Raw genomic sequence first — 17,534 nt, 5'->3', positions numbered from 1 at the left:
CAAGTGAAGTGCAATGACTTCAGTTGATGTTACAGTGTGTGGCTGTTTGGGTAGATGACGGTCCAATAATTTCTAGAAATACAAACCAAATCGAACTTTGTGTGAATGTGGTTTCTATATTTACTCGTCAACGTGTGTCAGTGCATATCGAGCCTATGAGGTACTGACTAAGCTATTATAGTAGTGTCAGTGTTTTGTTAACATATGTTTTTTGTAATATTATCTTTTCTTCTGACCGTCAAATTAGCCATAAACTAAAATAAAAATCTTGAAATGAATTTATGCGGAGGGTTCATCAACCCTCTGTTGCTTTTCCAATCAACATGTTTTTTTCAATTTTCTCTGAACTGCACTTGTGAGATGAGATTGCGTTCTCCATGGCAATCATATGCAACCCACTCTTCAGATTTCCAGAAAGAGACTATTATGGGCTGTTCATTCGGAGTGGCCGTATTATGCGCAAAGAATGGCAAAGAAAAGCTGCATTTATTCAATATGTTCTGGTTCCTGCCATCAACCAACAAAGTGCTGTCCATCTGTACCTTTAAATCAGGTGTCCTTCAACTTTGCATGTAAAACCAAACCTTCACTCTCAAATACTATATTTATTAATGCAAATGAATGCATTCATGTACCTGCACTTATAAAGCGAAATATGACCCCTAGCCATGTTTTTTATATTGGAACATAAAACCAGAATGCATCGCCAGAGCGGAGAGTGAGCTGCTTCTCCATCTTGACCCTGATTGTGTCGTGATCACAGCAGAAAATAATAAGGTTTGCAATAACAGCCTCGTGAAAAATGAAACCCTCATGATGCAGCTGTCCATGATCGTATATTATCAAGTGGCATGTTGGGAGAGCACCGCGTGAGGCTTATTAACATATAAGAAGAAGGAGGATATATATAGAACTGAAAACACCGATGATTATTATCACCATGATGCTAGAGTATAAACACAGCTAATTAGTGCTCACACCTCCAGTATCCACGACAACAGGGATTTGCAGGCAGATATCTGAACACTGAGTTCATTTATGTATTTAATGAGTCTACCTTGAACGTGAGGTGCCTAAAATACATTAATTAGGTCACAACAGATGAGAATGTTATATTTTACAAGGGTTTTGTTTTTTCCAAAAGCCTAATATAAATCTTATTTATCTCATTTAACACACATTTGGAAAAACAGCTCTTTTCTATACATTTCCAGACCAGAAACACTGCAATAGCATATAGTTTCTCCCTGTCAGCTTTTGAGGACATGCAGATAAGTAGTGATGAGCAGATGGGACAAATATGTGCGTGTGCGCACATATCGGGAGCCCTCCTCCTCGTCACAGCTTGAAATGGCCTGCATCCCTCTGGGAGGAAAACATCCCGATTCTGTCAACGACGTCGACTCCAATCCGGCTTCTTTTTTTTTTACGAGGAGGCTCGTGCAGAGATTTGCCAAAAGAATAGGAAATCTAGAGCCGGTCTTCTCGGTGGGTAGAGTCCACTGGAGTGAGCGAGAGCAGGTCCTTTGCAACGCGTTCCTCCTTCAAGGGGGGGGACAGACACAGTTATGAGACACTATTTGACTGTATACATATACATTTTTAAAGAGCGGTGCATCACCTTCACCTCCTTGCTGTCCTCCATGGCCTGCATAATCACAGCTACCACCAGGTTGACGAGGACGAACTGGGCCATGATCACGAATGAAATGAAGAATATCGGCGAGACCCACAAGAGGTAGTTAGAGTCTTGCCGATCCTGGGTCATGGTGTCCTGGAGAGAGGCAGAGCGAGACTCGGAAAGCATACCACCTCACTCTGAAATCCTGACGGGGACTTTGATAATCGGCCCAGTAGAATCTTACACTTGAAAAAGATCTGAGTCCATCATTTACTAATATAACCCCCCCCTGTTGTGCACTATAAGACATCGTCTTAAATGCATCGTCTCTCAAATGTATTAAATTAATTAAAACAAAGGGTTAAAAGTGCCTCTTTTATTTAGACACTAAATAGACAAGTTAGATCCCCTTTAAATAACCGTACAGTGTTTGCAGTTCTTAATTAACACACTTATATAAAATACACATGTTTTTAATTAGATTAAATATGGCATTTTGTTGGCAGGTGGGACGACAATACCCGCTTAAAGACGCACGTTCGCCCCCCCCCCCCTCCGGGATGAAGCGTGTGCAGAGCTCATGTGTGCGTATGGCCGTGCGTGCACATACCTTCATAATCACGCTCCAATTGTCCCCGGTGCAAACCTGGAACAGAGCGAGCAGGGCAATTCCAAAGCTCTCGAAGTTGACGTGTTCGTTGATGCCCCGGCAGAGGTCCTTGTTCACGCATTCTGTTCACACGACACACACATGTACGTAAGTATGTATATATATATATATATATATATACGCACACTGTTTATTTATCCCAAAAAATTGAAAAAAGTCAGCTTCAAAACATTTTTGGGAAGTGAGAAAATATAGTTTTTGAAATAAATAGAGTGATAGTGTAGGCCTACGCTCACTACTCCGCCTGGTTTGAGCTAAAGGCTTCATTGGTTCCCTTAGCAACAATATGGCTTCTGGGATAAGCTCCGGGACCATGATCCATTGCTGCATGCCCTTGTTTGTGTGTGTGTGACTGACCGAGTTCACCGAAGAGCTCCACTCCCAGCGCGGCGTAGACGTAGAAAAAAAATATGAAAAGGAGACATATGTTTCCAACCTGCAATTCAAAATGCACGTGAGATCCCTCACACGCGACAAACACTAACATCATCGGCCTTCATTCGAGACCTCGAGGTCTCTTTTTCTTTTTCTCTTCTGCTCCCACATTGCTGCGTTTTGCTGCCACGGCTTTCAAATGATCAGAGATCTATTCATGCTGACGTGTTTCATCGTTATTAGTCTGCAGATTTTGGGGAGTGAACCGCGTCGCGAGGGGTTTGTAGCGCGCCGACAAACACAGACACTCGTAAAGTGTGCCGACACTCAAACGTTCCTCAACTCAAGTACACAATGCAGCTTATCCCCAAAAACAAAGAGTTCATTCTCACATTTATATGTTCATGAGGAATCAGACAAAAACTAAATAAATACATCGAGCGTTTACCTGCGCCAGCGTTTTGATCACGGTTGTCAGCAGAACCCGGATCTTTTCGGCCTTCAGAACTGAAGAGAGACACACAGTCGTCGTCACGAACAACTTTGCATACACGACAACTCGCACACACACGCGCGCGTTTACATTTCTGTCGAGTGTGTGTATGTGTGTGTGTGTCTGCGTGTGTGTGCATACCTTGTGCAAGTTTGAGGACTCTGCCGACTCGGAGGATGCTGGGATTGATGGTAATGGTGTGCGTCATCTTCATCTCAGTTACAACAATCCCCAAGACGGAGACAAATACGACAACCAGGTCCAGCAGATTCCAACTAAACACACACACACACACACACACACACACACACACACACACACACAAAAGTAATATACACTGACAGCGGATGAGGAAATAAACTCCCTCATGCTCGTGCGTTACCTATTTCGCAAGAACCTGCGTCCGCCGAACGCCACGACCTTCAGCAGGACCTCCCCGATCAGGATGAGGGTGAACACATAGTGGCAACACTCGGTCAACTGAGTGATGTACTGCACACACACACACACACACACACACACACACACACACACAGGTTAGTTTCCATCCATGTACATTCAATTCATTTGCTGCACTTCTACGCGTGCCTTTAGCGAATACCTGAGGTTCACCGTAGTGTTCCAGAGCCATGACCATGACGCTCATCCCGATTATGGCGGCCATGAAGAGGTCGAGGTAGCGGCTCGTGCACAGGGCGTGGACGCACCGCCGCGTGCGCGAGTATGACGCTAAATACAACGTCGCTTCAGACTCGGGAGGACCAACGGCTTCACGCACACACACACACACACAACCACACACACACGCACATTTATATGTACACAGACAGAAAATGGGAGATACTGTTTTTGGCTGCAATGATCGATGTATATGATTATGCATTTTAACGTCATTTCGGCTGGTTTATTGTTTTTGGCTTTATGGCATCAGATTCCCCTCTCACCGACGCCATTTTGGTATATGAAACCCGATATATGCATTGATGCCCACCGCCCCCCCCCTTCCCTTACCTCTGCCCCGGACATGCAATGCTGTTCCTTCTGCCTCGTCTAGCCTCTTCTGCTTCTGCTGACACTGGTGGAAGGTGTCCACCATCACGCCGATGAACATGTCCAGCAGAAAGAAGCTCATTATCATGAAGGGGATGAAGTAAAAAAGCACCCACTCATTGTGGTTCATCACAGGCTGAGATGGGGATGGGGGGGGGGGGGGGGGGGGTAAAGAGGCATCAGATTGTGTCTTGAGAAGTTAAAATAATTCATATCTCTCTCTTTCATTTAGCACGACAAAAAAAAAAATCAGACACCTGCTGGTCCACTCCCACGGCATCCAGTCCATTGTACATGATGTGCACCCAGCTATCTTTGGAGTACATCGCGAACAGCGACATCAGAGCCTGAACAGGGGAAACAAAAGTTTATATTATACGTTTTGTATGTTTTTAAACCTTTATACTGGTAACCCGTTTGTTTGCATTTTTTATTTGAAAGTTCTTTTATTACTGTGTAAGGCATTACACGGCCTTGGACCAGACTCTCAGAAAAAGCTTCAACTTTATGAACCAGTGAAGCCCCCCTCATCTTTTAGCTTTTTTTAATCTGCATCATAATATTAAGCGCGATAGATCTTGTAAACGTGCCGAATGGCTGACCAACTACTGGAGCGCTAATCATTCAGAGATGTGAAAGGTCATTTTTGGGGAGTTTTTCCTGATCCGATGTGAGGTCCTGGGACAGGGATGTCGTATGTGTACAGATTGTAAAGCCCTCTGAGGCAAATTTGTCATTTGTGATATTGGGCTATACAAAATAAACTGAATTGAAATTGAATAATCTGTGCACGAATCCTCTAAACGTGGTTGTAACCGGCAAAGTGTTACAGTTTATTGTCAAGTGTACAGGGAACCAATTACATAAAAACACTGTATCAAATGTTAAAACAACAAAGAAAGTGGCGACATTTGGGGGGGATGATTTGAATGTATAACGTACCGCACTTGCGTGATGATCAGATATACCATATTCGAAACCGCTTTAAATGTCAAATCACAAACACGTGTAGAGTATATGTATTCGATCCGTTTCCACACGCTGAACCTCGCATCGTCCGTACCTGCGGCAGGCTGTCAAAGTTAAAGAACTTTCTCTCCCAGCGGTAGTTGGCCGACAGACAGTCCGTCTTGTTGGTGATGTGTTCGACGAATTCGCCGATACAGACGTCGAACTTTCCCTTGAACAACTACGGAGAAAAAAAAAGCCAGCAGAGAGGTGGGTTTTTGACCCGCACAATAAAATGTGTGTGTGTGTGTGTGCATTGCCCCGGTACCTGCACGCCGAGGATGGCGTAGAAAAAGATGAAGGCGCAGCATATGAGCGTGATGTTCCCGATGGGCTTGACGGCGGCGATCAGAGCCTCCACGGCCAGCTTCAGCTTCGGGGCTCGCTTGATGACCCTGGAACACAGAAAGGTCGTCACAAAGACGGCGACGAAAAGATGCGGGGGTCGCTGACGCACGACAGCACACCAACGTCTATACTGTACGCGCACACACACACACACACACACACACACACACAGAATCACGCACCTCAGGGGGCGGAATGTGCGGAGCAGGCGCAACACTTTCACGACGCCCAGCATTTTGTGTTCCTTGCTGACCAGAGAAACAAGGATGTTGGCGAAAGAAAGAATCACCAGCAAGCCGTCCATCACGTTCCAGGCCGACCGGCAGTAGCTCTCGGGCCCGACCAGCAGACCCAGAGCCAGAACCTGGCGTCAAAACACATTGATTTGAAGGTAAAAAAATAATGATTTATTGAAACGCGCACCGTTGGAATTTCATTACTTTACTTAAAGCACCCGATGACCTCTTGAGAGTCACTTATAACCAGATTATATTGCATTATAACAAAGTGTATCCTGAATCACAACCATGGGAATCATACTTACACTATGTGCAAGTGAGAGACAAGAAATGGTTTCAGTATTACGATACTTAACTTCATAAATCATTATAAACTGCTGGGATAAAGTGCTATAGGCAGATTATAACGCATTCTAAGTGGGTTTGCAATGCATTCTGGACATGGGCATCATAGGAAGTGTTAGCTCAGATGTACTGGTATTTATTAGAACAAATTAAATATTATAGTTCATAATAAGAATGCCGTTTCAGTGACTAAAGTAATAAAAAAAAGGAAAAAAAAGAAAGATGTTTACCTTGAAAAGCATCTCGACCAGGAAGACAGCAGAGAATATGTAACTGGAAACTTTCAGGAACAATTTCTCCTAGAGGGCAGAGTGAGATTAATTTTCCAACATGCCTGTATTTTATATTATATCTAATCACATTTAAATGACATATTATTGGTTTCATTAATTACAAAACATCCAGAGAGAACTCAGAGACCAAATACTTAAGGTGTTTTGTAGGTGTGTGTGTGTACATGTCTCACCGTGCTTCCAGGTTTTATTCCAGGCCTCTCCATAGCGATGGTGATACAGTTCAGAACAATAAAGGCCAAAACCGTGTAGTTGAAAATCTTAGTAACAATCACACGTTGGCAAAAGATGCGGAATCTAAAAACACACAGACACACACACACACACACACACACACATTTCACTTCCTTCATGTACTGCATATAAAGTATCCCGAGAACAATCTTTCCATATTTATTCAAGCATTAATCACGTTTGTTTGTGTTCATGTGTGTGCGTGTGAGAGACTTACCGGTTCTGGGGAGACAACATGTAGAACGACCAGTCTTCATGTTCTTTGAACCAGCGGAGTGTTTTCTGGATCCAGTTCAGAGATCTCTGCCGGGGGGGTGGGGGGGTGGGGGTAATCAACACATTAGCCATCTCTCTTTGTCTAAAGCGTGGGCAAAATACTTAAAAAGACGTCGCTCAGAACAGCGGTAAAGAGACCAAGAAACCAGACTTAAAACTATCGCTAGCCTGGAACTTACGGTGTCCTTATTGTTTGTAGGTAAGGAACCTTCCTCGGGAGGGTCTTCGGGGGTCCCGTCGGCAGGAGAGGAGCCGGCGGACTGAGAGGAGTCTCGATCAGACGGGCCGTCCTCGGTGGACTGGAAACAACGGGGGAGAAAGAGTTCGGCAAAAGGCGCGAGTGGAAAAAGCGTGCGAGTGTGCGCCCTACTTAAAAAGCCACATTTGTAAAAATACAACTCTTGGGAGAAGACACCGGGTCCTCACTCTGTCTTGGAAGCCCTGAATGACGATGCCCACGAGGACGTTCAGAAGCACGTGTTTTCCCGTCACTAAGACCGCCACAAAGTAGATGGCGGCCCACGGACTGGTGGCCTCCATCATGTTATATAACACCAGGTTCCAGTCCTCCTCAGTCAGAATCTGGATCGAACGGAGAGGGTTTGAGGGGCCACTTTTTGAGACGCAAAGTGCACACAATCACAAAATTAAGGAAGTCTGACAAAACCGACCTGGAACACAGTGACCATGGACCAGAGCATTGTGTCGAAGTTCTTCCTGTCGGGGTCTCCGTCCACAGTCCTGAACTCAAAGTGCTTTCCAAACAGCTGCCTGCCGATGAGACTGCAAGGGGAGCGAGAACAAGAAGCGACAGTCATTGAAAAGTAATGCGTCTGGTCAGATGTCTCCCACACAGACACGCAGTGGGCAGAAATGATTTGTGTGTGTGTGTGTGTGTGTGTGTGTGTGCATGCCTGAAAAGTAAGATGAAAAATAGCATGATTAAGCAGAGTGGAGCTGCATCCACCATGGCCCTCTTCAGCACCAGCAGCTGCTTCTTCAGATGAGGGAAGAAGTGGAGCATCCTCCCAAACCGTAGCACCCGGAGGACCGACAACCTGCCGCTGACTTTAGTGATCGTCTCCCACAGGCTGAAAGACACAAACACACACACACATACACACACACACGCTCCTGTCTGACCGCTGTCGCTTGTAGTCAACGTAACGTACGTCGAGGCTGTCACCTCCGCCTGTTACTGAGACTGCTGCTCGTGTCAAAATTGCTTTTATTTTTGGGTGGCTTTTATGGTCTTATGGTGCACGACTGGTCTCATCCAGAATCCACAGCTTTAACTATAAAATAATGCGTCGTAAATTTGTACCTCAAGCTTTCATAACTACGGTCTTCTGACCAAAACTTTAAACTGATCTGATTAAGAACATAGAAACACACGTACGGTAATAATAATAAACATTTTGGACAGAACCAATTACGGGATTGAGGTTTCATACCTAGCCACACCTTTTTAGTACACAACAAACATTTTAAGAACAATAGGTCCTCCGCTCCGACTACGTCAGTGCTCGGGCCCTAATAATAATAATAATAATAATAATAATAACAAATATTTTTTTTTATTATATACAATATGGTTAAAGTCAACCAACTTCCTTTTTTGGGCCTTGTAATTCTGCAGCAGTAGATGTGTGGTAGGGCTGACATTCAAGCTAACCCCAACCCCCCGCTGCGGACATCTTAATGCTGATTGGCCAAGAGTCGACACATCACATCAAAGATGTTTTATTGCGAAGATCACAACATCATCTTTTCTCCTTGTCTCACACCTATCTCAGAAACGCTGGCCTGGCCAGTTGAACCCCCCTCCCCCCACCCAAAACAAAAACTCCTGTTACCTGATGATGACGATGAAAAAGTCAAACAAGTTGTTGTTGTCCTTGAAATACAGCCACCTGAGAGCCACCAGCTTCAAGACCATCTCCACCACAAAGACCACGGTCAAGATGTTGTTGCTGATCCGCAACACGCTCGTCAACTCCATCGGCTGCAGGAGGACGAGGACGGAGAGGAGGTGAAGGGAGCGAGAAAGAAGCCTACTCACAAGCTCCCAAATGCAATGCTTATTTTATTTATTTATTTTACTTTTCATTTTGGGTAAGCAAGCACATCGTAAACAATAAATCATATTGATTACACTTACGCAAAAACAGAGGTTAGTTTTTAATTCCGCAACTGAGCTCTTCTTAATTTTAAAGATGATGCGTCATTTCAAACCTAGTTTTTCTGAACTCCGATTAGATTTTTAAGTCAATCTTTGTCGGAGCGTGCCGGGCCCTCAGTCCGTCGTCACCTCACACACTTGAAGACACTCCTCACCTGGTCGTGATGCTCTGCGGCCATGGTGAGGATGCTGAGGAAAACGGCGAAAATGATCACTCTGTCGAAGATCTTGTTTCTGACGACTCTGAGCAACCAGTCGGTGACCGGTGTGCAGATTTCAACCATGATCTGAAAGATGACACGGTCACGTCAGGTGACTTCTCGTTGCCGAGGCAACGCCTTCCGCCGCTGGTTGCAGTGCAGAACAATTTTTTGTGTCTTACCGACTTGTCATCTGTCCCGGCGCCTTTATGATGGACCCGGTTACGACGTCTATTTGTTAAAACCTGTAAATAACTGAAAATAACCCAAAAGGAAGTTATTTTTCAGGTGGAATGAAGACCGCAAACCCCCACACATCTGACCACAACTCCACCGACGTGTTTCAAATGGTCGTGTACGGGGACCGACCTGCAGACGGCGAGTCCGATTCCATTCAGGCAGCCGGTCAACTTTGAAAAGACCCCCGAGATGGACGCGGCCTCCGTGACTCTCCTGTCGCACTCCTTTATCTGGTCCAGGTTGTCAGAGAACTGGGTGGCGATGACGACCGCGCACACGTTCATCATGATAAAGGAGCCCATCTGGTCGGGGAGGGGGGGGAAAAAATGCTTCAGGGAGATCGAAAGAGTTTGGAATAATACCGACACGTGAACCGTCGTTTGAGACCCAGGAACAACGAAGACGAGTGGCTGTACTCACAATGGTGACGAGGACGAAAAACACAAAGCACCAGAAGGAATAGGCGTCCATGACGTAAAACATGATGTTCGACCATCCTTCCATAGTGATGACCTGCAGGCGGAAAGACAGAAGAATGCAATGTTAGCGCTGAGTTCAAAACAGGATGACTAGTGAGTCACATGGATAGACAGACAGACAGATACATAGACAGAAAGACAACAGACAGACAGACAGACGTATTTCTGACAGCCCTTCTTACCTGGAATATGGCTATCCAGGCGTAGCCAATGTTGTCAAAGTTGATGGCCCCATGGCTCGGGTTCAGGTCCCCAGCACGACAGATGTTGTAGAGCGTGTTCCAGTTCACGCAGGCGTTGGCCACCGGGGGGCCCAGCGCATCGCCGGGAGGGGTCAGAGTGCACGCCTGGCCGTTCTCAACGGACGGCGGCAGGTTGTGACAGCGTCTCATGCCGCTCATGCCGTCGGTCGAACAGATGTACGGGTAATAATCATCGTACATGCTCGTGTAGTAGGGAGCCATCGACGCCTTGTACTCTCTGGTTAAAGAAAGACGACGGTTTGTTGAGAAATTAACAGCAATCATATTGACAATTTAAAAGACCAAACTATAATCAAAAAGCCACGAGAATAATTGGTAATTGTGGATATTGAGATATCCTTACGCGGGGACGTCCTCCGCCAGGAAGCAGCGGTTGCGCAGCAGCCCGGCCCACAGCTGGACTCCCATGACCCCGAAGATGTGGACCACGAAAAGGTAGAGGAAGAGAACGTTGAGGAGCATGGGGAAGATGTCCATCAGGACCGCGAACACGTCCCGTATACCTGCGCAGAGGAAGACGGAAAAGATGGCGTCAACACAACTTAATATAGTGAAGACCTTCTTAGTGATTTTCTTAAAAGGTCCTTTTTTTTTTTTGTCGGACCGGTAGAAAAAGAGCTGCCGGTTTGTAATACAAGTATGTATCCGCATTTCAGCGCCGTTCCTAAATAAAATCTAAAATAGTCTAAAATATAATATAGATAGCATGCACTTATAGAGTTATCATTTGCATTATTTTGAATTGCATTGGACAGTAGAGGTATTATACTGTCTACTGTTATACTGCATACGGTGTTTACAACCAGATTCTTCTCGCCAGATAAAAGTACATGTTATTACATGAGGTTTACATTTTTGTCATCCACTACGAAAAAAGTAAATCGTAAAGAAGCGGACCCGCTTTCCGGAGGTTTATCACATCGATCGATACTCATAAGAGTCACATTAAAAGCTTGAAATGTACATAACTTGCTAACTTGTGGGGTGCGTGTATGGAAACACTTACTGGTCACTCTGCTGACCAGCCGCATCGGTCCGAGCACCCGGCAGATTTGGAAGTGGAAGTTGACGTTTTCCATAAAGTGGCCGAACAACCTGAAGGGAAAAAAGTGGGAGAGTGGGAAGAAGTGAGTTTGCTTTTTTTTTTTTTTTTTTTTACATGAATATGAAACCAACCTGCTCACAATATAAAACACATATAAACTGTTTCTGGAATACTCACACTCCGCAGTTGATGAAAAGGTCCAACCTGTGCCATCGGTTGCCGAGGTAACTGCCCTGGTAACCAAAGCATCCCTTGGCCAACATCTTGACGAGCATTTCTAGCACAAAAAACGCCACGACCAAAGAGTCCACAACCTGGCAATAAATAAAAGTAGAAAACAACAATACCAACGTTGTGCTTTCTCATAAATACAGAAGGACATCTTGAATGTAGTGTGTTTTTCATTATATATATATATATATATATATATATATATATATATATATATATAAAACCATTTTAGGTTTGTTATTAGTCTTTTGCGTTATGATTTGTGCGCGACAAAAACGCTCACCTGAAACGTGGAGCTCCTCTCGTCACCGGCTTGGAGCATGCCCAAACTCAGGCAGTTGAGGAGGACCACCAGCGTGGACACGCAATCCAACCACGTGGAGGAAAAGGGGGGTTAAGGTCAAAACTCAAACGACTTCCGGTTAGCATGCGTAGGGGGATAGACGTGTCTCGCAACTTTCAAATGATTAAATCTTAAAAAACACATTAATACTTCTGCCTGCTTCATACTTACGTCTGAGAGACAAATGAGCCATAATCTGCGGACGAAGAAGGACGAACGAGCCGCCACATCACCGGGAGAATTGTCGGCCTCGAAGAAATGTGCGCCTCACTAAAAAATAGAAACTGCATTCTCGCTGACACAGTGGATGATCTTGAAAACAGATCAAGGCGGTGCAATCTGAGAGTGACCAACTTGGCAGAGAGAATAGAAGGGACTGATCCGGTCAAATTAATGTCGGGATTATTTTGCCTAGACTTTGGGAAGCGACTTATTCCCCATTCCGCCGACCTTGGACCGGACACACCGCCTCGGCGCGCCACGCTCCCGACCCAACTCCAAACAATGATGGTGACCTTTCACTATTACCAGGACAAGGAACCACCCGTTTGTTTAGGCTAGTGAGTAATTTGATGCACTGGAAGTTTAAGATTAGTTTTCTCCTGCGGTTCTCTTCGTTTCGGGAAGTAGACCTAGGATTGTTTTCGGGGTAATATGGGTTTGGCCTACAATTTACGTTGTAATGCAAACAAACTAATGATTGCAGTCACAAGGACAGAACTAAGGGGCAGAACCAGATATGCTCTTCTTTCTCATTTTTCCAACCGTTATTTTAATCTAACCACAGTCTTCTCTGTAACTCTCATCTTGGTGTCTCTCTACTCTAAACCACAAACTGTTCATGGCTAACACTAGCAATTCCTCTGATACTCTGAGGGTTGGAGACAACTCTGTCAGATAAAGCTGATGTAGTTTTCCTCCAGGAAACACATTTGAAAAAGTCTAATCGCTTAAAGCGATTCTACGAGGGGAAATTATTTCCTTTACATCGTACTCAAACAAAATGAGGAGGCAACAACTAAAACATTTAACTGAATCCATTCACAACCTTGAGTGTGTTTCTAATCCATCACCTGAGCTTTAAAAAAAAAAAAGGGAAAACCTGCAATTAGAATTTAATCTTCTATCAACCAAAAAAGCCAAACAACTACTGTTGTCCTCTCGTGGCCGGTCATATGAGTATGGGGACAAGAACAGTCGGCTGCTGGCTCATCAGCTCAAACGGGAAGCAGCCTCACGGCTCATCCCTGAGATTAAAGACAGTCGTGGAAACTTGAAAACAAACCCAAAAGAAATTAACAACGTTTTTGAGGCATATTACACTAAATTGTATACCTCTGAATCCACCTCTATACAAAAGGACCAATGACGACCTTTTTAGTCGGCCTCAACTTCCCATGCCTCGAATCAGATAAGATCTCAGAGCTAGATAGAACAATAGAACTGGAAGAAGTCCAGGCAGCAATTACAACCATGCAGAGTGGCAAGACTCCGGGCCCCGATGGCTTTACGGCAGAGTTTTACAAAAAAATTGAATAAGAAGCTTTCTCCAATTCTTCTTGGAATGTATCAGGAGTCGCTGATTAAGGGTACTCTTCCACCTACTCGCTCACAAGCAACCATCACACTTTTACTAAAAAAGGACAGGGACCCGTCTGATTGTGGATCCTACCGGCCGATCTCACTTCTTAATGTAGACGCAAAAATCGTTGCAAAGGTACCGTCTCGCCGACTTGAAAATATCACCCCTTTAATTATTTCTGAAGACCATGACTGGTTTCGTTAAAGATCGTCATTCATTTTCCAACATCCGCAGGTTGCTTAACATAATTCCCACTTCCCGCTGGTCCCGGAAGCAGTTATCTCATTAGACGCTGAAAAGGCTTTTGACCGGATTGAGTGGGAGTATTTATTCATGGTCCTACAGAAATTCGGGTTTGGTGATATTTTCGCCTCCTGGATTAAACTCTTATATTCATATCCGCAAGCATGTGTCAGCACAAACTCACTACGTTCCCCATATTTCTCTCTAACAAGAGGCACATGCCAAGGATGCCCACTTTCCCCCTTGCTTTTTGCAAATGTAATAGAACCACCCTCCATTACATTGAAAACATCTCCACTTTTGCGAGGAGTACGCAGGGGTGGGATAGAACATCGTGTATCACTGTACACAGATGACCTTTTGTTGTATGTAAATGACCCAGTGGCATCCTTTCCTACAATTAAATCGATTCTGGTGGAATTTGGTTCATTTTCAGGATATAAATTAAACTTAAAAAAAGAGTGAATTGTACCCAATAAACGATTTGGCTTGCCAAATTCAACAAACTTCAGTACCTTTTCGTCTGGCCAGTTCAGGTTTCAGATACCTTGGTGTGAACATAACCCGCCAGTCTTGCTTCTCTTCATACAGCCAACTTTAACCCCTTGGTTGAAAATATGAAAAATGACCTTCTTAGATGGAGCAACCTTCCCCTGTCACTACCTGGCAGGGTGCAGTCCATAAAAATGAATGTATTTCCCAAATTTCTATACTTGTTTAGATGCTTACCAAAATCTTTTTTCCGATCTATTGATAAGATCATTCTAAACTTTATCTGGGCAGGTAAGTCGCCACGAGTGAGCAAGGTCTTTCTCCAAGGCCCGGGGGACATGGATGGCGTGGCTCTTCCTAAATTCATTTTTTATTATTGGGCAACTAACATTAAAAAAATATAATTTTGGATTAATGGATTAATTTCGTTGTCACTTTAAATTTCAAGCCGCTTCTTCTCTGGGTCCGATTAGTAATAACCATCTATTCCCACCATCTGAATTGGACTTTGTGAGAGATGTGACCTGGACCGTTCAAATCTCTTCAGATACTTTCAGGTCCGCCACTTAGTAATGTTTTATTATTCATTGTTATAATTTTTTTCTTTTTTGGACTGTTGTTATTATCTTCAGTTATTTCCTTACTTTTTTATTTTCTGTTTTACTTTCCTGTTTTCTTCTTCACTATTGTAAATTGACTAACGCATACACAAAAAATGAAAATACTTGTTCTTTGATCCCTGTATGTCATATTGTTCCTATTTAAAAAAAACAACCTCAAACACGTTCACTCATTCATAAAAACAGTGGATCGATGATTACATACTAGAAACACCCAACGGGACTAACGATGCCTATTTTAAACTACGTTACAGTGTATTAATAGCGACAGCTGAGTGCGGCCTTTACTCTACTCAAGCATGCACTCACGTTTTGTATTATTTTTGTACACATATTTTGGATAGGTGAGAAAGGATATGGGCTCAAGGCAATCTTAAGGCACCAGTTACGGGGTCTTGATGTCTGCTTAAACCAGCCCAGGACCACCGAGGCCAGATTAGGGTACGGGAGGTGCTCCTGCTCGGCGGAGACGCCAGATGGGTTGGGACCTCCTGGCCGTGGTATGGCGACCGCCACCTCGGTCATGCTTGAGTCTCGAGTCCAAGCAAAGTTACTCTGGAGGGATGTCAACAAGAGAAACGGGAAGAGAGGGATGGGCTACGGGGAAGAAAAACAGGCAGGCAGGTGTGTGAGAGAATATATTTTTTATTTCGTTTGACTAATTCATTTTTTTTTAAATTGAGAAATCATTCAGATCATTTACTTGAATAAAAGCAAGAAGCAACGTAATAATAGGTCGTTGGGAATAAAATTTGAATAAATCACCCATTGAATTTATCAGAGAGCCCCTGTGAGCGTGACACCATCACATGACTGCGTGAGGGTAAAATCCTCATAGACAAAAACGTGCGTGCCTAGCAACCAATGCCGGCGTTGCCAAAGCCGTTGTTGCTATGGGAGTATATCTGATCACGGACTCTCTTAAAAAATAATCAATTAAAATCATTTGTTTATTAATATTTGCCTTAAAAAGATTTATTTAGTGAGCAGCCAGTAAAATAAGCAAGGTCAAATACATTGGGTCATTAGGACTCATTATAATAATGTTGATACAAAATGTTAGCGTTAGCTAAGTTACATGTTTACCACACTGTACATTGTATTTTTGCATTTAATTTAATTGTTTATTTTACAGTTGGTTTACAATGCACACCAATAAACAGTACAACTGTAAGTGAGCCTTTAAAGGCAGTAAAAGGCCAGTTAATGGCAGTTAAAGGCCAGTTAATGGCAGTTAAAGTCATCGATAGACAGACAGTAACGTATGGACTAAAATAATTCACATGTAAGCAAAATAAAAGTGTACCTACAGTATGAGCATGAATGAAAATGCATTATTGTTATTATTATTGTTTCTAGCTAACATTAAAAACGACATACGTAATGTTGCTTACCAAAGAAGAGAGTTCCTCAGTCCGGTGTCCAGTTTGCAAGTGTTTCATAGAAATGTCGGTTTGAAAGAGCTCATCCTCTGGAACTTTAATATTACCAGTTGACGATTGTGACGGCCAATGAAATTGCAGCATTTATTAATACTGTTGGGGGGCGGGTCATGATCACATGATCAATGTGAATCCCATTTTCTTCTTCTGATTATAGTTGGATTGTAGTGACAGGTGTGTTATAGTGCTATACTGTGACTGGTATATTTAAGAAAAGTTAAATAAATGCTGTAATTTAAAAGGCAGCGTGTAAAGGAGATTAATACGAAAATACTGAGGCAAATCAAAAGTTGACATCATATCAAGTACCGGACTTACTTTTAACCAGCCGGTTTCTTGTGTTTACACGTCTTGTGAAGTACTTCTACAAATGTGAAAAAAAGCCAAATGTTTAAAGCCTTTTAGGGCCTCCAGAGAGATCTCCACAAAGTCTGATAAAATATATATTTGTTTAAATATTATTCAGATCCTTTACTTGAGTAAATGTATCACACAGAATTACATTACTGTATAAATTACATATATATATGACATATATATAAATATATATAAAAATATAATATATTTTATAATATAAAATATACATATATAAAAATATATATATACATTTTTTTATATATATGAAATATATATATATATATATATATATATATATATAAATTAGTTGACTAAAAATGTATTTTCTGTGAATGAATAAATAAATAAATGAAAAGCAGAAAATGTAGATATCAATGCGCTGCCCAATCTATTATTGATCACGGTGGGGGGGGGGGGGGGGGGGGGGGGGGGGGGGGGGGTATCCACAGCCTCAGGACAGATTCCAGATCGCTGCCCCTTGATGACATGACACCTGTCCAATATGATAGTCGGTGCCTGCATGGTTCAGAGCAATGTTTTTCTATGCGAGTGCCACTTCTCCTTTCCCCTCCACCCTCCTTAATGTCATTCATTTGTGGATTTTCAGCATGAGAGGTAAGCCCAGTGCAGCCAGCAACTGGATTAGCCTTTAAACAACATCCTGTTCATCACAGCCCTGTGCAGCCCCCTGCTCGGCTGTCAACACATCATCCAGCCAGAAGGAATAAATAAGTAATGGGGGAGGCGTGAGGCTGCTTGCTGCCTTGACAAAGCCTTGGGGCATCGGTGCAAACCCAACCTGCTCTGGATTTATTAATAATAATAATAATAATAATAATGCATTCTATTTGTAAGGCACTCTT

General features: G+C 43.3%; 1 protein-coding gene across 1 annotated transcript; it reads right to left on the bottom strand.

Annotated features, from left to right (window-relative positions):
• Positions 1-986: 986 nt before the first annotated feature.
• LOC117734810 (voltage-dependent T-type calcium channel subunit alpha-1I-like) lies at positions 987-11,957 on the bottom strand. Its single transcript, XM_034539078.1, has 30 exons — positions 11,876-11,957; positions 11,539-11,675; positions 11,323-11,411; positions 10,660-10,819; positions 10,236-10,533; positions 9,995-10,087; positions 9,704-9,876; positions 9,517-9,589; positions 9,290-9,421; positions 8,809-8,957; positions 7,867-8,043; positions 7,624-7,735; positions 7,379-7,534; positions 7,132-7,251; positions 6,894-6,979; positions 6,616-6,739; positions 6,380-6,448; positions 5,748-5,929; positions 5,486-5,612; positions 5,273-5,398; positions 4,467-4,556; positions 4,171-4,345; positions 3,761-3,888; positions 3,542-3,651; positions 3,301-3,434; positions 3,115-3,173; positions 2,649-2,727; positions 2,232-2,353; positions 1,622-1,774; positions 987-1,542 (listed from the first exon to the last, which is right to left on the bottom strand). Exons 1-30 carry the CDS (start codon positions 11,912-11,914, stop codon positions 1,471-1,473), a joined length of 3,744 nt encoding a protein of 1,247 aa, XP_034394969.1. The 5' UTR covers positions 11,915-11,957; the 3' UTR covers positions 987-1,470.
• Between the last annotated feature and the right edge of the window lie 5,577 nt (positions 11,958-17,534).

This window comes from Cyclopterus lumpus, chromosome 8 (genome assembly GCF_009769545.1).
Source record: "Cyclopterus lumpus isolate fCycLum1 chromosome 8, fCycLum1.pri, whole genome shotgun sequence".
In the NCBI taxonomy this organism is placed as follows: Eukaryota; Metazoa; Chordata; class Actinopteri; order Perciformes; family Cyclopteridae; genus Cyclopterus; species Cyclopterus lumpus.
Note: the sequence above shows the minus strand (reverse complement) of the source record. Positions and strands in the feature narration are given on the sequence as shown.